This window comes from Castor canadensis, chromosome 4, assembly GCF_047511655.1.
Source record: "Castor canadensis chromosome 4, mCasCan1.hap1v2, whole genome shotgun sequence".
NCBI lineage: Eukaryota > Metazoa > Chordata > Mammalia > Rodentia > Castoridae > Castor > Castor canadensis.
Window position 1 is genome coordinate 162,065,439 of NC_133389.1, and position 21,816 is coordinate 162,087,254.

At 34.9% G+C, this 21,816-nt stretch overlaps 1 protein-coding gene across 1 annotated transcript in view; it reads left to right on the forward strand.

The window, feature by feature from the left end:
- Positions 1–21,816, forward strand: part of Spag16 (sperm associated antigen 16) — a 985,522-nt gene that overhangs the window by 143,965 nt on the left and 819,741 nt on the right. Inside the window, exon 10 of the mRNA XM_074071657.1 lies at positions 21,350–21,477. Within this exon, the coding sequence (XP_073927758.1) occupies positions 21,350–21,477 (128 nt within the window). The remainder of the gene's footprint in view (positions 1–21,349; positions 21,478–21,816) is intronic.

Below are 21,816 nucleotides of genomic sequence, written 5' to 3' on the forward strand. Positions count from 1 at the left end.
AAGCACCAGGCAGTCAGAGGACTGTCTTGATCCCTCTCTTAGTGCAGCTGTAAAGTGGAAGGGGTAAAGGGAGTCAGTGACAATGGATTGACTGGTTCCATGGGGAGAGTGCAGCATATCAGTGATCATACAGAGAGACTTTATGTTGCTTGTGGTTGTGTTCAAAAACATCTCAGAGGGAAGCAAGGGAGAGGCAATATTAAAAAATGATCTGGTTCATTGCTGACAGAATTTAAAAATTCATTCACCTTCTTTGTTTATCTATCCTTCTTTCCCTCCCTCCCTTCATTCCTAAATCTTTCTGCCTCTTCTTCTCCATGATTTAACCCCTAATACTTTAGGATGAAAGCATTGTGCATGGCCAGGAATCCTTAATATATTTTTTCTAAAGCATGTGGGGAATGCATAACCACAACCTTTCAGTGAAATTCAGATCAGGACCATGTTATTTACAGCTTTCTCTTTTTTCCATGAAGATTTTAAAGTTTCATATAATAGAAAACACACAAGTTTTCTGTATTAGTTTAAATGTCCTTATTTTTGATATTGACTAAATATTGATCATATTAAGAAAGCAGTATATATTTCATTGCGAAATTTAACATTTTCTTTCATTTTTAATATATAAATTTGTACATAAAGTGTCATAATTATATTTTCCTTATACTTATTTTGTTATTTATAATTTTGTGATGTTTATATATTTCAAAGATCGTTAAATCAAATTGTAGTTGACACTCTCATCAGAAGGACATAAGACTCATGATCCCCAAATTTATATCATATCAAATTTATATCATTTCTTCATTTCTAAACTTTTCTGGGAACTAAAGCTATTTGCCCATCTGGGAATAATTACAATGCTTAGCAGTGCCTTCCTGTGTAGCCTGTGGATGCTTATTAACCAGAGATTCTGGCTGGGCTTCAAGATCTGTTGTTGCCAACATGTGTTACCATTTTTCTCATAAACTTAAATACAGGGCTGACCATTTTTAAAAATGGTTACTTTGTAATACACACCCAAAGCTAGAAATGGAGTGGTCAGGTTCTATATGTCCCTAGTTTTAAATCATATATCTTATTGTCTTGTTGCTTTATCACTTGATTAGAATGAAGGAAATGTTGAAATTCAAGCACAAGCATACACATTCCTCCAGTTTGATTAGCACAGAGCTCTTTTGAGAGGATTAAAGTCTTTTCAGAGGATTGTATTATGTCTGTTGCCTATGGATTTTTCTGATTCTGTTACAGACTTTCAATATTATTTGGTATTGTTAAATCTCATGAAAAAAGTCATTTCATTATCTATTTTGAAATCTAGATTTTGATACTACCTAGTTAGCAAATGACAGTTAAATCTCCTATCTAAAATTTGACTTTTTACCTATTTCCCGTATCTCATTAACTACAGACCTTTTACATTTTCTCATTATTACAGGATTTCTTAAATAATGTGACAAAATTTATTATTTAAATCTGAAGTGTTATCTGAGAAAAAACAAAAACAATTATAATTTTTGCATCAGTTAGTTAAAATGTTCTAGATGGCATTATTATTCATAATGCTGCTATAAAATTAGTGTTTTTCATGTTTACCACAGTTATCTGTATTTTTAGAAGTTTGCATTCATAATTACCCACTTTCTCAACTGTGCTTTTCTTGCATGTTCAGGTGCTCCCTAACATCTTTACTTTGTATTCTATTCTTAATATACAACGTTGCCAACAGAAAAAATTAATTGTATTCACTTTAATCCCAAACCTTATTAAGGAAGCTGTATTTGGCATGTGTGGCTAGGGAGGTAATATCAACTATGAGGAAGTGATCTTAGTAGATGATATTGTCTAAACATAAAAAATATAACATAGTTTTTGGTACTATGCAAAGGCATCAGACATTACCTCGGTTTTCCTGCCTTTCTTCCAATGCTCCTTAATAAATTTACACTTGAATCTATTTTCTCTTAGATAGCATGCAATTTCTTTTTTATTTCTGAGATAATTTTGTCTTTTTCTTCCATTTCTTTCTTGAGTTCAGTTATTCCTTTTATGGCTTTCTTTTTATGCCCATTTCTGTCCTTTGGTATTTGGATTTGCTATTCAATATGCTTTTCACCAAATGCTTCTTTGAGTATATTTAATACAGTTTTGAGTTGTGTCTAATAGTTTCTTCTGCTTAGTGATATTCTTTGGGAAATTTCCAACAGTTCAGTTGTGACCAATATATGTATTTTTTTAACTTATTTATTTATTTATTCACATGTGCATACATTGTTTGGGCCATTCCTCCCCCCGCTCTCCTCTTCCCCCATCCCCTCTTGCTTCCAGGCAGAACCTGTTCTGCCCTTATCTCTTAATTTTGTTGAAGAGAAGACATAAGCATAAGAAAGACAAAGCGGTTTTGCTAGTTGAGATAAGGATAGCTATACAGAGAGACTCCTAGCATTGCTTCCATGTACAAATGTGTTACAACCCAAGTTGACTCATCTCTACCTGACCTTTTCACTAGTCCCTGATCCCCTTCCCATATTGATCTCTGTCGCTTTAAGGTTTCTGTATTAGTTCCTCTGCAGTGGGGACATCAAACACTTTCATGTTTTGAGTTTCCTACCTACCCCCATACCTCCCATATGTTCTCTCCCCTTGTCATGTGACCCAAGCCCTACAACACTGCTGTATTTGCCCTAGATCTAAAGTCCGCATATGAGGGAGAACATATGATTTTTGGTCTTCTGAGCCTGGCTAACCTCACTCAGAATGATGTTCTCCAGTTCCATCCATTTACTTGCGAATGATAAGATTTCATTCTTCTTCATGGCTGGATAAAATTCCATTGTGTATAAATACCACATTTTCTTGATCCATTCATCAGTAGTGGGATATCTTGGCTGTTTTTAAATCAACTCTGCATGGATTAAATTTTTTCTTCTACCCATTTTTGTTGATTTTGGGTTGTTTTTCAAGATTCCAATTTATTAATGCCCTCTTTGATCTACATAGCAAGGCTGACTTCTTTAGCACTTTTTGTTGTTGTTGTTGTTATTGTTTCCTTTTTCTGTTTGTGGGCAGGGTTCTGTGTCTTCCAATATTCTGGTTTTCTTTTGTACTGTAAATTTTTAATATTTTCCCTTGCATTTGAATAGTCATCTGTCAAATTACATCTCTCCCTTTTTTTGTGATCTTCTTTCTAAACTAGTCCTTTTAAAGACTGCCACTTAATGTTACATATTTTTCTAATGTCTTTCCCTGTAATCTTGTCCTCTAAGAAGAAACACTTTTCTCATCCTATTCTTCCTCTATGTAGGTTTGAAGTGGGATTGAGGCATAGAGATTGCTTGCTGAAATTAGACATTGTTTTGCAAGTATTTTAGTTATTTTTATATTTGGGAAAATTTCCTAAATGTTTCATTGTTGTGCTTTCAGATCTTTGTGGTTTCTTTCCTTTGTACCTTTTTTTGGTGGTACTGGGCCTTGAACTCAGGGCTTTATACTTGCGTGGCAGGTGCTCTACTGATTGAGCGATTCCCCCAGTATTTTTTCCTCTGGTTATTTTGGAGATAGGATCTCGCTTTTTGCCCAGGGTGGACTGGACTGCAATCCTCCTATTTTACACTTGGGAACACTGGGGTGACACACATGCATCACAGTGCCCAGCTATTGGTTGAGAAGGGCTTCACAAATTTCTTGCCTTGGCTGACCTGGAACCTCGATCCTCCCAATCTCAGCCTACCAAGTAGCTAGTAATTCAGGCCTGTGCCAATGGTGCCTGGTTTCTTTGTGGTATTCTTTATAATTCTTGGATGAAGTACTGTGGGATGCTATCATAGACACCATTGCTCTTTAAACATTTGAGATTTGTATTTTGGAGAAAGTTTAGAATGTTGTATCTGCTCAATATCTTGAATACTTTAATGTCACGGATTTGTATTTCTCTTGTTATTAAAACCTTTGTACTCAAGTCTTCAAGTTAATGAGAACATATCTCATTAACTTTCCCTCCCACCATTGGAGCTGGCCTTGAACCATGATCCTCTAGATCCCAATCTCCCAAGTAGCTGAGATTACAGATGTGAGCTACCATGCCCAGCCTTTTTGTGTATCCACATATTTTAGTTTTGCATCTTGAACAGCATGCACTTGAATTTTGCTTTGCCTTTCTGTTTGACACCCCATTTATTTTGATCACAATATTTAATCTGTTTACATTCAGTGTAACTGTACAATGTAGTTGGCTGTTTTGCTATTTTCTGTTTACTTCCCCCTTCTTTATGGCCTCTATTTTTTTTATTGTTTTATTATTCATATGTGCGTACAAGGCTTGGGTCATTTCTCCCCCATGCCCCCACCCCCTCCCTTACCACCCACTCCGCCTCCTCCCTCTCTCCCCCACCCCCTCAATACCCAGCAGAAACTATTTTGCCCTTATTTCTAATTTTGTTGTAGAGAGAGTATAAGCCATAATAGGAAGGAACAAGGGGTTTTGCTGGTTGAGATAAGGATAGCTATACAGGGAGTTGACTCACAATTAATTTCCTGTGCGTGTGTGTTACCTTCTCGGTTAATTCTTTTTGATCTAACCTTTACTCTAGTTCCTGATCCCCTTTTCTTCTTGGCCTCAGTTGCTTTTAAGGTATCTGCTTTAGTTTCTCTGCATTAAGGACCACAAATGCTAGCTAATTTTTTAGGTGTCTTACCTATCCCCACCCCTCCCTTGTGTGCTCTCGCTTTTATCATGTGCTCAAAGTCCAATCCCATTGTTGTGTTTGCCCTTGATCTAATGTCCACATATGAGGGAGAACATACGATTTTTGGTCTTTTGGGCCAGGCTAACCTCACTCAGAATGATGTTCTCCAATTCCATCCATTTACCAGTGAATGATAACTTTTCATTCTTCTTCATGGCTGCATAAAATTCCATTGTGTATAGATACCACATTTTCTTAATCCATTCATCCATGATGGGGCATCTTAGCTGTTTCTATAACTTGGCTATTGTGAATAGTGTATGGCCTCTATTTTTTAGCTAATTTATTATTGTCAGTAGTACTTGATATTTTTCTCCATCTTTGCAATTTTCAAGACATGTTAGCAATCATTACTTGGAGTCCTTTGCTTATCAAATTCTAACCCAAATTAAAACTTTTATTTCTTCTCAGGATTGTAGAACTTTAAGTACTTTGTTTTTTACTGTTCTCACATATTTTGTTCTGTATATACTACAAGTTCTGTGCACTTCCCTATTATTGCAAACACAATTTTCTTTTAGATACTTTCACATATTCATCTGTTATTTTTTATCATTACTTCATATATTCTGAGTTGCCAGTTAAGATAATTTTCCTTCTTAAGAGATGATTTAAAAAAAAGTTTTCCTCAAATGTAAGCTAATTCATAACACATTCTCCAATTCATTTTGTCTGAAAATGTGTTTCATTTATTCATTTATTTTCTTTCAGTTTTGAAATATATTTTCATTGACTACATAGTTCTTGGTTGGCAAATATTTTCTTTCAGTGCTGACATGATGATATTCCATCACCTTTTGGCTTCCCTTGTTCTGCTGAGAAGTCAGCTGCCATTCTTACTTATGTAGCAGGCCTGGAACTCACTACGTAGCCCTGGTTGATATTGAGTTTTCTATCTGCTTGCCTCCCCATCCTGAGTGCTGGAATTATAGGTATGTGTCATTATACCCAGTACTTTGTAGCTTTTTAAAGATATTTTACCTTTGATTTTCAGCAGTTACATTATATAAGTATTGTTTTCTCTTTATTTATACTACATGTGATTTGTCATTTATCTGTTAAGAGAATTCTTAGCTATTCTCTCCTCAGATACTGTTTGTCCCCTTTGCCTCTCTCTTCTTATCAGGACTCCAATTTATATTTTTGTAGAGTCTCACCATCTTATTTCCTTTGTATCTAATATTTGATTTTATACTTTTTAGCCTTTCCCTGCATAAGCCAAGTTGTTTACTTTGGCTCAGTCTTCTAGCTCAAAATATCTGTGATTGATTGTATTAAATATTTTCATTACTTATAGTTGAATTTATGATGTCCATTTCTCTTTTGTCACATTGTCTTACATTTTATATGACTATTTTTTATTCCTGGGTTTTGGGCATTATTTCAGTCAGAAATGGAAAGTGAATTTGAGGCCCAAGAACGATTTTATCTTATTCTAAAGAAAACTTATACTGACATCTTGCAGCCAACTACTTTATAAGTAGTATCAGTTATGATATGAATCACCTTAATTCAGTAAGTCATTGAGATGATTCAAGTCTCTTGTTACTCTTTTGTAGGTAACATAATTTCTCTGTCACTCATACTCCTCAGATTGTGCCCTCAGAGTCTCATCCCAAAGTCTGGAATGTTTACCAGAACCTATCTTTTGCCTGGCCTTCAGCTCCAGTTGTAGTATTTCTGTTTCAATGTCTTAGTTTCCTTTACTAGAAATGTCTGACAGTTACCAAAGATTCAGTAGAAAATGAACTCTGGATGCCAGGTTAATCTTCATGCATTTCAAGGAGAAATATTTATAAGTTTAAAATTTTTATAATTGTATAGGACTTGGCCCCATCAAGCAACTTAAAACAATATACTTTTATTAAAAGTCATAGTATTGCTCTGGGAATTCTCCTCTAGTGTCTGTAAATGTCCAGTTGTTTTCTCTGATCTTCTCATTCTCTCTGGTCCTTCTGCCTCTAACCTCTCAGCCTTATCTATCGTCATTCTCTGTGTTTTGTTTTCACTTGCATTTACTATTTTATTTCCATTGTCTTTCTCTCTAAATATAGTTTTAGCACCAAGTTTTGATTTGTCAAAGCCCAAATTATTCTTTTGGGTAATGTATATTGTTTGCCAACATCTTCTTCAAATACATAGTCTGCAAGACTTTGATTCAATTGAGCTTGCAATTAATAGTTTTATATACCTAGAAGAAGCCAAATGTCATTGCATTGGGTTATATTCATTTAAGGGACCCTTCTCCTTCCAAGTTATTTCACTATGTTGAAAATTACCTAGATAAATAAATGTGCTTTTTTTCTCTTGTATGTAACCACTAATGTTTTATGGAGCATCAAACAGAAATGGAGCAATGCTTTGGAAAAGTGGCTAGCTCATTTTGACTGTAAGTCTCATGTTGCATTCATTAAAATACAGATACTCTTGAATTATTACTGCTTAATCCTTAACTTTGTTATGATTGCATAGTAAATTTGGTAGAAATGTGCATGGCTAGAAGCTAAATGATAGTACTTGAATCAGAATCTCTGAAAGGTATTACTAAAATAAATGTTTAGAAGCATAAAAAATCAGATTTACATAGTGTTACAGTTGGTCACAGTAAATCAGTAAATGTATTTTTAAAGCTGCTAAATCTTTAGCATGTGTTATCATTCTGTGGTACAAAATCACTCCTCCAGTGAGTCTCTTACAGAATTTACCACCTAGTGATGAATTAAAGAAATAAAATCACTATGTAAGTCCATACACAACATATAAATCATAATATTATTTTTATCCCATTTCTATCTCAAGAGAATGTTGACTCTGTTGCACCAATGAAATATAAAGAACACACTGACTTGTGGGAGGACCATTTGTTCGCTAAGTAGGCATTTATAGAGTGCCTGTTATGTGTAAGATCCTATTCTGGGGAGACAGAATTGAGTAATACAATATCTTTGTTTTCTGGAAGCTCGTAGTTTTATGGAAGAACTATGTAGTGACACAATTGCAATGCTCTGAAAAAGTACAGTTCTGTGTTAATGATGGATGGCATAGAGAAAGAGGTAATGTGGCATGGCTTAGGACGGGATATATTTAGGTAAGCAGTAGACTATAGTATTAGAGTGATAGGTGTGGATAATCCCCCATGGACAGTCCTGTGGACCAATCTTAGGACTGCACCCTCCAGATAGTAGAGTCATTTGATGGAGTTACACAGAAGAAGGATGCATGATTTTATGGGCCTTTTTCATGTCATTTTGTGTGAGGGATGCATTAAGCAAGGAGAGATCGCAGCAGTGTCTTGTGGAAACTATGGAAATTCATACAAAGGAGCATAGGAGAGACAGATTTTTTAAATGTGGTTTATAAAGAGTAGAATGATTAGAATGAAGGCTGGCAAGCGGCGTTAATCATAATCATGAATGTGAATAACGGAATTTAATTTGTGTGAGTTTAAGAAAAATCCAGGGAGCATGCAGGGGGCAAGGAATGCAAGTGGGGTGAGGATGGAAGTGGGAGTGAGGGTTCTGGAGCAATCTTCGGCTTTAGCAGTGTTAGGACTGAATGGACCAAGAAACGAATACCTTCTCAGCTACCTCCTGCTTTCCGACTGACCAGCTAACACAGTTCTTTTGTGATTATTTTCTCGCTGACCAACCTTGAGCTCCCAGAGTGGTCACAACTATTACACCAAGTTGGAGGCACAGAGAATCGCCTGGTCAGTTTGCATAAGCGGCCTCCTGCACCTGCTTTTCTCTGGGCATCTTTTTAATCTCAATCAAGTATGTGGGTCAGAGGAACATGGACCACCAGGTCCGCCAGTTGGCCAAGGAGAAGCACGAGGGCCTCTCCTAAGGAAGCAAAATCAGCGCAACGGCCACGCCTTCTTCCTGACCTGTTGGAACTATCTCAGGAGGCCTCGAAGCCTCTAGGGTCCTGGAGAAAAGCCTAAATACAACGCTTTGGGATCTTCTTACCTTGTGTTCTGCCTGCACAGACACCCATCTCTGCGACTTCCTGGAGATCCACTAGAAAGGAGGTAAAATTTATCAGGATGGTCATCAACCACCTTATTAAACTCCACGGGCTGGACAGCCCTGACTTTTCTTTTGTAAGGGCTTCTGCCTGAGCCACTTCTTTCAGCCACTAGGAACCTTTTTAACCACCTTGGAGTCCTCCCCCAAAACCTGGGCCACGCTGACTAAAGCTTTTTGCAAGGAAGAAAACGTTTAGTGTTAGGTACCCATGGAGCATCCAGACAGTGTTAGATAAACCCAACAAATGTACATTAGAGTAAGCCTTAGGCATGGGTTAAAATGCAACAGGAATACATGTGGAGTAAGGATAGAGAGCAGTTATGGACTCTGTAGAAATTCAATGTATAAGGGGCATGAATGTATATGTATTCTAGGTATGTATATCTATCGATATGCAGTCTTCAAATGACTATACTAAATTCAGAGGCAATGCCTAGATAGGCCAGAGAAATTGTTAGCTAACATTAGACCATCTCTTATAAGTGAGATGTTGAAAAAATGTTTAGTGACTCATTCATAATAAATGAATTAAAGGCAAAGGCAATGTGTAGTGCAAATTGTAGGAGACTAACTGGTTAGCTTAACCTACTATCAAAGACCACTTCTAAAGAACTGTGGACTTTTGGGGTGGGAATATGGAATTCCTACAGTCTAAGCAATATTTTACATCAATTAGAGCCCATAAAACTAAGTAGATAGTATATGGAGTTAGTTTCAGGTGGAAAAATTGAATTCAGTCATTTCTAATTGACACTCCAAGCTATAAAAAATCTCAGCACAATTCTTAGAAATTAATGGCATCCCATTAAACCTTTCTGTGAAGGTGAATAAAAAGCAACTTATTTTATTTAGATGAAATAACCTGTCAGGTCAGTTTATGTCAAGTCATAAGGATTAAAGACTAACAAACGACTGTGTTTAAATTTTATAATTAGTTTTTATCAAGTCACTCTGACTTTAATAAGCAATTTTATTGTTTTAAGACTAACTATATGGCAAAACAAAATATTGGCTATGTGAATGCAGCAATATATACAATATTTCACAGTATTACACAATATTTCACAATATATGTGAAATGGTTTTGTAAATTCTGTAAATACAATATATATATATATATATATATATATGTACTACTTTCACTAATGAAAATTTATAACTATGGATTATTGTTGGAGTCTATGAACATTTGTATTTACACAAATACTCCATCTTTATTCTCAATTTTGATTCACCATCAAGTCTCTCTTTAGGCACCAGTAAACTCTTGGAGATCTTGGGATACTTGATTACCAGTTGGATGTTAATGCATTTTTCTGAATGAATTAGTAGAAACCATTTGATGTTCTAGATGTTTCTGTCTTATTCCCATTCTGAGTGGGAGGAGAAGTAAACTAAGATGAAGAATTAATTTATTCTTATCCGTTCATTTTCTGAATACTCTTAGGAAGCTTCAGTTATTTAAAAACCAATAGTCTTACATACTTCCACTAAGGATTTCTTATAAGTTTAGTGAATTATAAATCAGAGATAGGGATAGGAAATTGTCAGTTAATAGATATATTTTGCTTGGTCTTCCCAATGTTAAAATTTCTCATGGTTAAATACTTAAAGTTTTGCTATCAATAGATTCTAATTCACTTGAAAATGTACTCATTCTATTCTTCTTGAGCCATGCTGGCCTCCTTTTCTGTTGGAACATGCCACATTTTGTCCTTCCTTTGTTTCTTTGAACTTATTGTTTCTGCTGGGAATGCCCTTCCCCTAGTCATGGCATTTCCATCACTGCCTTGAGGTCTTTGCTCCAATGTCACCTCCTCCATGGGGGGGCTTTGTAAACCACTATCTGTGAAATTCCGTGCACATCCCCATTACACACTCTTTCCCTGCTGAATATATTGTGAGACCTTCTTATCTTTCTTTCTTTGTTTTTCACAACTCACTTTTGCCTTTTAACATCTTATGTGATTTGAATATGTTTTTTGTTTATTTTCCAACTCCCTAATATACTATAAGCTATATGAGGGCTGAGATATTCATGTTTCTGTTTGTTTGCTAGTATATTTCAGGTTGTTAGCTCTGTCATTAGGACTGTCAATAAATATTTGTTGAATGGCTCAATTGAAAACCCTAAGTATCTGATCCTTTGAAAAACAGACAAAATAAACTACCATCTGTTAACTTTGAGCTTTCAATTATACATCCTGATTGCCACTGGTTGAAACTCAGTGGCAACTGGTGCTTTAGGCAAGACATTCATGCATTCCTCATCCCATACACCATCACCATGTCAATTGTCTTCTCTTTAGTGAGTCTTATATGCGTTGTATTAACCTTCATGTTTCTTCTTTTCTCTTTCTTTCTTCCTTTCTCTCTCTCTCTCTCTCTCTCTTCTCTTTTTTGTTTCTACAGTACTCGGAGGTTGAACTCAGGGCCTCATGCTTCCTAGGCAGGTGCTATACCACTTAAGCCACTCCCCTAGCCCCTTTTACTCTTATTGATTTTGGAGATTGGTCTTATGGTTTTGCCTGGGGCCAGCCTAAACCATGGTACACATGGAAGCTTCCTGTGTAGCTAGAATGACAGGTGCAAGCCACAACACACAGTTATTGTTTGAGATGAGGATCACCTTAATTTTTTGCCCAAGCTAACCTCGAACTGCCATTCTGCTGATCTCAGCCTCCTATGTACCTGGGACTACAGCTATGACCTATTGCACTCTGCCCTTTTCTTTTCCTTATAGTAGAGTTAAAAGGAAAATATTAACCTTTATATTTCTTTTTCTTTTCTTTTCTTTCTTTCTTCTTTTTTTTTTTTTTTTGGTGATACTGGAGCTTGAACTCAGGGCCTTCACCTGAGCTACTCCACCAGCACAATTTTTTGTGATGGGGCTTTTCGTAATAGGATCTCACGATTTGCCCAGGCTGGCTTCCGGCTGTGATCTTCCTGATCTCTGCTTCTTGAGTAGCTAGGATTACAGGTGTGAGCCACTGGCACCCTGCTTTTCTTTTCTTATAGTAAAGAGGAAATTATGTATGTTTTATACTCATATCTGTATGAAAAGGTATCAAGAAAGAGCAGTAAGCATGAGAAAACAAAAAGGGGCTAGATGTTTCTGTATTGAAGTGAAGAATTTCTGCATGTTAAATATATAAAATGTACATGTCCATATGCTCACCAGTTAGTTCATTTGAATTATCTTCTTGATGCCTGGCTTTTGCATGCCTGATCTCAGCTCTAAATAGTACAACCACAACCTTATTTGAACGATCATTGAATCATGGATTGACAAAGATAAGATAAATATTGCAGAAGATTATATTAATAGCAAATACCTCCAGTAGCTCATAGTAAAAACTTGTTATTTTGTTGTAGAGCATGATAGCATTATAAGTCACCAAGTCACAAGCAGATAATCCTTGTGGACATCCATAGAGAGTGAAAAATTCAGCTGGCTCAGATGTTATTACATTAGGCATAGACTTGCATTTTTAGATGGGCACATAAAGCCAACAGTACCCATCAGTGAGGGCAGGAGTATTAAGTGCCTACCCTTAGCCACTAGTGCAAATTAGTTAATCTTGTTTCAACAAAGTTTTGCACTGTTTGTAAGGGATGGAAGCAGATGAATCCAGTGAGGAGTGATGTCAAAAATTATCCATAACTTTCTGCCTCCTAATCAGAAAATATTTGACATTTATTCAAATGACTCAGAGATGATAGTATAAACTATTAATGTAGCAAATCTGTTTAAAACAGGATCATCATTTTCAACAGCTACTGTACTTACTGACTTTTTCTGAACCTTTGTCTATACTGCTTCAGTGCGTAACAGTGGCAGAAATGGTTGCATATATCACTATTATGGCATACTCTTTTATGAATTGTCATTTGTTTTCTCCTACTTATCTTTTCATTTTGTTTACCCTTCCTTTGAATGTTTTAGATTTGCACCACTTTTATGTGATTATGATAGTAATAAACAAAAATTGTAATTTATTGTATAGGCTTATTTTACATGTAATATGTAATGGACACTTTTTAGGTGTTTGCATTATTGTTTAACAACCTTTATCAAAATACAAAATTGAACAACTTAAAAATATTTTTATTAAATTGCCATTATCAATTTAAATGCATTAAAGTCAGGATAAGATAGCCAACATATGTTACAATTTCAATTACAAAAATGCATGCATAGTCTTCATTTTGGAAGTCTGCCAACAAGAGAATATATTAGGCAGTCAATGCTAGGTATCAATTTCAGCAATTTCTAGTTAGCCAGATACATCATCAGGCAAATTTAACCTTTATAAGGCTTATTCTTGGTCTCTGCTTCATAGAAATTACACAATTGTTTCAAGTGAAAATTATAGTGAAAGGGATATAATCTAAATGTCATTGAAATTTCTATTTCTATCAGTTTTAGTTTACATGCTACTAATTGAGGGGAACTAATATAGGCTTGAAACACCTTTTTTTTCAAAGTAAACTGATAGTAAAGGATTGCCTTACTTTTCAAACTTAAATAGATTATGTCCTTTATTGGTAAATGTCTTTCATTGATTTTGTCATCTTTCAAATAATTACTTGCATTTTTTTTAAAACATAGTTGTTATAATTTTTCACAATATGAACTAATGTGATTTAAAACCATACCAAAATAAGTGCCTTATATTTAAATACCTACCTAGAAACAATAACTAGAAGTTGTGTTAATGACCCCTGACCTCCCTGAATATTGCTTCAGTTTGCTTAGCATCTGTTTAGGCTCCTGGGAATTATGGGAGCCACCAGGATGGCTTCCAAAGAAATAGAAAGATAAGCAACCCAGCTGTGTATGCTTTGTGCCAGGAATAGAAAGTCAGCCAAGTGGCTGCCCTCTGGAAATGTGCATGGTGAACAGAAAATCATTGGGTGAGTCTTGCATTCCCAGAAGAAAAATTGTAGCCAAGGGAACACAAATGAATCTGATCATTATTCCCATTTCTCAGAAAAGGGCTGTGCAAGAAAAGGATACAGACTTGATTATTTGCATTATATTTGCATTATTTGCAGTTTTTATGACTGCCCTTGTGGTGATTTTTGTAAACAAAGGAAGGAACTGAACATTAATGAAATTCACTTTGCTTGGGGATTTCAAATAATAATAGATATCCTCTCTCCCTTTCCCTCCTCCTCTCCTTCCCCTTCCACTCCCCTTCCCTCCCTCCTTTCTCTCCCCCACCTTCCTTCTTTCTTTCCGTGGTATGTGGTACTGGAAAGAAGGGAAGAATTATTAAATGGACAAACCACTAACTTAAAAAATTTGCTTATATTCTTTAAAATGCTATTTCTACATCATCCACATATTTAAAGCTATGTTTTCTGAATGTTAAAAATAATCTAATTCCTTATAGAAAAATTTGAAAATGCAAAAATTAAATCAAGAAAAAATAAAAAGCATGCAAAGTTAGTCAATATTAATATTCTGACATGCATTACTTAAAGATAGCAACACATCCTGAGAAATGAATCTTCAAATGATTATATGCCTGTAAGAACAATATAGAGTGTATTTACACAAACCTAGGGGTCACAAGTCAATCACTTCAAGTCGCCTGTTGAGTCAAGATAGGGTCTTGAGAAGTCTGCCTTGGCTGGCCTTGAACTCTTGATCCTCCCAAGTAGCTGGGATCACAGGTGTGTGCCACCATGCCCAGTTCTTTTGTGAGTTTTTAAAACACTTAGCTCTAATTCATCTAGAATTTATTTGCAAGCAAGACAAAATGCAGTATTCTAATTTTGTCCTCAAATATTTAAACCAGTTTTCATAACAAGTCTAGTTAATTAAGCCATATTAATGAAGTCTGGAGACTTCGTTATCAGAAACATAGTGTTATACCCCCAAAGGACACAAAGAATGTGGGAATCTCACAGAAGCAAAGTCCCGCATTTAATCAATGAGCACTTCTGTAGAAGATTCTAATACAGCATCTTACTGTCATGCTTAACATAATCTTAGTAGATTTTGTTGTGTTATTCTGTGTCCTACTGAAGACTGGAAACAGCAGGAAAGGGCGATCAAGGGAAGTGCTGCTATGGAAACAGTATGGAGCACCTCCAAAAACTAAAAGTAGAACTGCCATATGATTCAGCAACACCACTCCTAGGGATATACCTAGAGGTGTGGGACAAAGGAGAAACAAGGAATACAGACCTAATAAAATACAATATTATAAAAAACAGCTCATGCTAAGGGAAGATCACATACAAGAGAGCGAGGGTAAAGAAGGAAGTTAAGAAGGTGAATATGGTTGATGTTCTTCCTATTCAAGAATGAATATAGATTTTTTTTAAAGCTGTTGAAAGCACCATAAGAAGAGGGACTAAGATAGAAAGAAGAAAAATAGAGGAGGTGAACCTATTTGGGTTATAATACATATTTACATGGAAATGTCACTAGGAAACTATCTGTGTAGTTATCTTAAATAAACAAAAATGTCAATTTGACAAGAAGGCAAAACAACAAATTCTGCCTGAGGGGATTGGTACCAGTGGCAGGGGGGAAGAGATGGGAAAAGTGTGTGGGAGGGTATATGGTGCAAATACTGTGTACACATGTATGTAAATGGAAAAATGAGACCTCTTGAAACTATTCCAGGAATGGGGGAAGGAGTTCATGACTAGCTAATACGATATTATGTTCTTTTGATGATACTTCAGTATGACAAATTATAAAAAGGTATAATAAATCATATAAATCCATGTGTATTATATTTTTATTACTATAGTCATTTTAATATCATAGTAATTATTTAAGATATTGAATTTCCTAAATTTAATCCTTTGCTCAGGTTCTGATTATATGATATATATTCTTATAGATATGCTTTAAAGATGGATTGGTGCTCAGATAGATTTTCAGTCTTTAGGGAGCACTAGAATCACATGGAGAGCTGGGTAAGACAGGTTGTTGGGCCCCAGTATCAGTGTTTCTGACTTAGAAAATTGAAGTTGGGACTTGAGAATTTGTCTTTCAAGTTCCCTGCTGATGTTGATGTTTCAACCAGAGGACTGCTGCTTGAGAACTGTTAAAATTTACTAATGAAATTAAAAATTAAAATAATGCTCACTCATTCAACATAACAAAAATGTACAATTTTTCACTTTAGAAATTAATTTTTTCTTCTAAGCATGCCAATTTTAATATTAGTCTTCAGTAGTATTCCAAAATTGTTTCTTCCTGTCATGAAAGATGTGGTACATACTAAGTATGAATCTAGTACCATTGCTTATATGTTTTTAAAACAAACAAATCAATCCTTGATCTCTATTCTATTAGCTTATAGCACAAAGAAGCACTTTAGTCTGGAAATATACTTTAAAAAGTGCGAAAGTGGTGGAGTTTCCAAGTGATAAATTGTGGCTGTCCATTTAGTATTTTAGTCCTTTTGCTTCAGCCTAATTTAATGTGAGTCAAAGTAAAGAAAGTATCAATGATAGCTTTAAAATCATTAAAATATCTTAATTTATATAATCATATAGAGTAGAAACTTTAAAAATGATTAGGTGCTTTAGCAGTACTAAAAAAAATGTTTCAAAAGAGAAAAGAGCCTTTGCAAGTGTCACACTTTTTTCTATAATCTAAGGCCACAATAATGCAAACAAATATAAAGGTCAAGAACGTGAACACATATATAAGTAAGGCTTTCCCTGGCTCACTACGGATTTCATTCTTAGATTGTGAATGTCAGCGCAATCAAGTCTTGCTGATAATGTCAGCTGTCAGTCATTCGTAGGTAGCGATGTGTGCAGTTTGTCAGCAGGTAATGGACCACTTGAGTGATGAATGAAATAACGAGGGCATAGAAGTCTAAACAAACTTATGATAAACTCCTCTACATGGGGAATTAAGACAGGAAAGAGAATCCTCATTAAAATCTGTTTCAATAGACTATTGATTTTTTAGTAAATTTTATCTTAAAACATTAATTTTTTAACCTTGTATTTTAAAAAAAATTAATGTAAATGGCCAATGACTAATATCATTTCCCAACATGATTGGTCAGTGAAAGCAGCACTGATTCTGCAAGAGAAAAGCCCCTAAATTCACACTGAAATTCTGATTTGAATTGAATTAAATTTTTATTTTTATTTTTTTCTTGTTTCTTCTTTCTTTTTTCTTTTTATTTATTTATTTATTATTCATATGTGCATACAATGCTTGGGTCATTTCTCCCCCCTGCCCCCACCTCCTCCCCTCCCTTAGCACCCACCCTGTCCCCTCCCTTTCACCCCCATCCCCTTGATACCTGGCAGAAACTATTTTGCCCTTATCTCTATTTTTGTTGAAGAGAGTATAAGCAATAATAGGAAGGACAAAGGGTTTTTGCCAGTTGAGATAAATGTGTGTTACCTTCTAATTCTTTTTGATCTAACCTTTTCTCTAGTTCCTGATCCCCTTCTCCTATTGGCCTCAGTTGCTTTTAAGGTATCTGCTTTAGTTTCTCTGCGTTGAGGGCAACAAATGCTAACTAATTTTTTAAGTGTCTTTCCTATCCTCATATCTCCCTTGTGTGCACTCGCTTTTATCTTGTGATCAAAGTTCAATCACCTTGTTGTATTTGCCCTTGATCTAATGTCCGCATATGAGGGAGAACATATGATTTTTGGTCTTTTGGGCCAGGCTAACCTCACTCAGAATGATGTTCTCCAATTCCACCCATTTACCAGCGAATGATAACATTTTGTTCTTCTTCATGGCTGTGTAAAATTCCATTGTGTATAGATACCACATTTTCTTGATCCATTCATCAGTAGTGGGGCATCTTGGCTGTTTCCATAACTTGGCTATTGTGAATAGTGCCGCAATAAACATGGGTGTGCAGGTGCCTCTGGAGTAACCTGTGTCATAGTCTTTTGGGTATATCCCCAAGAGTGTTATTAATGGATCAAATGGTAGATCAATGTTTAGCTTTTTAAGTAGCCTCCAAATTTTTTTCCAGAGTGGTTGTACTAGTTTACATTCCCACCAGCAGTGTAAGAGGGTTCCTTTTTCCCCTGCGTCCTTGCCAACACCTGTTGTTGGTGGTGTTGCTAATGATGGCTGTTCTAACAGAGGTGAGGTGGAATCTTAGTGTGGTTTTAATTTGCATTTCCTTTATTGCTAGAGATGGTGAGCATTTTTTCATGTGTTTTTTGGCCATTTGAATTTCTTCTTTTGAAAAAGTTCTGTTTAGTTCACTTGCTCATTTCTTTATTGGTTCATTAGTTTTGGGAGAATTTAGTTTTTTAAGTTCCCTATATATTCTGGTTATCAGTCCTTTGTCTGATGAGTAGCTGGCAAGTATTTTCTCCCACTCTGTGGGTGTTCTCTTCAGTTTAGAGACCATTTTTTTTGTTGAGCAGAAGCTTTTTAGTTTTATGAGGTCCCATTTATCTATGCTATCTCTTAGTTGCTGTGCTTCTGGGGTTTCGTTGAGAAAGTTCTTACCTATACCTACTATGAATTAAAAATTTATATCAAACTTAATAAAACATTTGTCAATAGACTTTGAATCCACAAAATATCTAAACTAATCATTGTTTTATATATCTATGAATAAAGTATAGCTTTCATTTTTTGTGTATAGCATATTTCTAACTATAGTTTCATTAGGTATTTTATGTTGCTGTTGATAGTAGAGTTAATGTAATATTTTATATTATAACTTCATTCATTTCATATCTAGAATCTACTAATTTTTTTCATTTGTTAGATGTAGTCATGCATAGTAATATGGCTTATTTACAGTTCTTTTTTCCTTTTGATTTCATCTATCTATCTATCTATTCTCTGAACATAATTATAATATCTATGCAGTGGTAATTGATCTCTGTTCTAACTACCTCTATCATATATTAGCACAATCATAATATCTATAATTAATAACTGTATACCCTCTGTTCCAATAGTTTTATTACTTCCTCATCTTAATATCTTTTGCATGTTTCTACTATAGTTTTTGTCAATGATGTAGTTTTTAATTAATGCTTCTTTCGTACAGAACCTTGAGTCTTTTGGGTGAAACAAATGTATCATATTTAATTTTTGACCTCTTAGTTAACATAGTACCTGAGACACTTAAATGTTTAGTGTACACTTGAGTACTTGAGGTAATTCCCATGGACATTAGTTCAATACAAAGCAAAGATCGAGATAGAAAAACAGACGCCTGCCAAGTGTCATGAATATAAGACCTGGGAGAAACAGGTTCCCAAGAGACTCATGTGGAAGGAATCCAAATAGATGGAACTGAATTGTTAAGGAAAGCCATGATTTTCAATCCTGACTTTTATTTCACACAGGAAGTTTTAAAATAAATGGCAGTATTAGAGCCTCACTCTCAGAAATTATTATTCAATAGGTCTGGCACAGAATCAGTAATGGTGATATTTTTTAAAAAGTTGCCCAGTGATTTTAATGTGTAGTCAGTGTTGAGAACCACTGAACTATTAAAGCCACTGCTGAGAGCTTAGCTTTGACCTCCAGTTGTACCTTGTCAATGCAAAGAAATGGTAATGGTTGTGTAGCTTGAAAGAGTAGCTTAAAGGCTTATTTTACTTCCTCTACCCTGTAGGTATTAACCTTATTTATGCATTCTACGTTTACCTCACAGATTCTGCCTACCCATTTATTGGCTATTGTCTCCTAGAATGTTTCAACATATTGGCTTAAGCTTTGTCTCTGCAAATGCACCTGTGTATATACAGGATTCCTGTTACCCTGGCTTTGCTGTGCTTGTGAATCTTCTTTTAAATAGGTGTTTAGTTATTATAAGATTTTTAAATTTTCTTTTGAGTTATAGAAATAGGTGATAGACCTAGTTGGTTATGTTTTATTAAATGCCTGATTTCATTAGTTTATATAATAATTTGTTTAGTCATGCTTATAAAATTGGTGTAGATAATAAGTTTGTCATTTGAGATATTTTATATAGTCAAAAATTATGAGATACAAATTCTGATCCATTTGGGTATATTTTTCAACATAGTCATTTACCCTCCCTCCATTTCCAGCTCAAACAACATCATTGAAATGAAATGTCGTCACAATAGTAGGAAATTGGGCAAAAGCATAAATACACGATTTGGCAAAACAAAGTATAGGAAAGAAAATAAAAATATATTAAAAACTGCCACTTAATCAATATGGCATTTAGCTCTCTTTCAAAATAGACTAAATGATATGAAATGCAGTTAAATGAAAACTAGAGGGTGGGTAAGAAAACATGGTCTCAACTGCAAAAATTGATATAGCAAGAGAACAAATTAAATAATTAAACCAAAATATAATAATAATTATATATCAGCTTTAAGGCTAAGATTGCTTTGGTTCTTTGTAGTCTTTAAATTTATTGTAGGGGCTGGAGCAACTCATTAGTAGCCCTTATTGTTTTTAGGAATAGGCATGAGGCCTCATTGTCCCTCAGGCTTGAGGGGATATTGTTTTAGGTGTGGAAACTGTGAGGGAATTTTTAGTTTTATTTGAATAAGGAGGGCCATCCTGGCTCACCCTACACTAAAAAAAAAAAAAAAAAAAAAAAGCATAATCTTCTATATGAATATGTATTACTTTGTTAATTAGAAAAAAATCTTATTTATGAAAATTGACTTTGTCATTTTCTAGATTGGAGGGTATGTTATGGAATCCATTAGAATGTCACCTTCATGAGAGCAAGCATTGTTTATCTGCTTTGTTCATTGATGAATTTCCCATGCCTAGAATATTGTTTGGGATAAAGTGGTGCTTAGAAATATATTTTGAATAAATGAGTGAATGCAAAAATAAATATATTCCTCCATCTCTGAAGGCTGCTTTAAAGAGGTAACATAAGGGAACTGAATACTGCCCTTGTTTGTGGAGTCAAGCAGTTAGTCCACTTATCATTAGGTATTGAGTCCCTTTCATAGCATATCTGCTTTTCACTAAGGATAGATTCCTTTCTCAGGACTTCAAATGATCTTTGGAGTTTGCTTGGTGGGAAGGGAGGTGATCAACAAATGACAGATGTGGATTCTAATGTACGTGACTTGAAGGACTATGATAGAAATATTTTACCTTCAGTAAATGCTTTTAAATTGTCCTATTTCTTTGGCTTTAAAGAAGGAAAAACATGATCTGTAACAAGTGTTATTTTGTTAACTGATGGAAGTATTTTTTAATCCTGTCATTTACAGAGGGCAAAATGGAGCTAAGCATTTTCATAGACTTTGTTGGGGATGGAAAGCTTATTGAAAAATGACAACTGACAAATTGTGCAAGACAATGCTGTATTGCACTCCATGGAATTCACCAAGGGAATGTTTTTAAGTAGATTTCAATATTTATAATGCATCTTAGAGTTAAAATAGATTACAAAAATAGATGTGTCCTCTTAAGTTTTATTTTTCTTGTATATTTTCTCAAAGATAAAGTAGGATTTGAAGAATTTAAGATAGGAGTCATATAATATAAAAATATTTATGTTGTAGTTAATATTAAATAAGACAATATCAATGTGTAAAGCAATATAGATATTTAACACAGAGCCTCTTGCTTATCTTTTTCTCTAGGATTCAGAATTTCCCATAGATATGCAACCAAATCCAAACTTGAATTTGTGTAAAGAAAATCTTTGTCCAACAAAATTTGACTACAAGCTGAACAACATTTTTAGACTTCATGAACTTCCAGTGAGCTGGTAGGATTCTTGACTTTTTATTAATGCTTTTGAGATTTTATTGTCATGTCCAAATTTTGGTTTTCTTATAGTCATTCGTGGTCAAGGTGGTTTGCTCTTAGCCTGTTTCCAAATTGCTACTCACAGCAGTGAAAGAATCTGCTTACAGCGCTGGAAGCATTTTAAAGTTAATTGGTTTAAGCTCTTGGTGGCAGTACAGATTCAATGCACTGTTGTGTGTTAATATTGTAGGGTTAGAGTTGTGACTTACAATAATACAAAAATCATTTTTAGAGAGTTTTCTAGAATTATTTTAAAGATGCAATCTCAGAAACTATGAATCTCATTTGCTTATTTTAC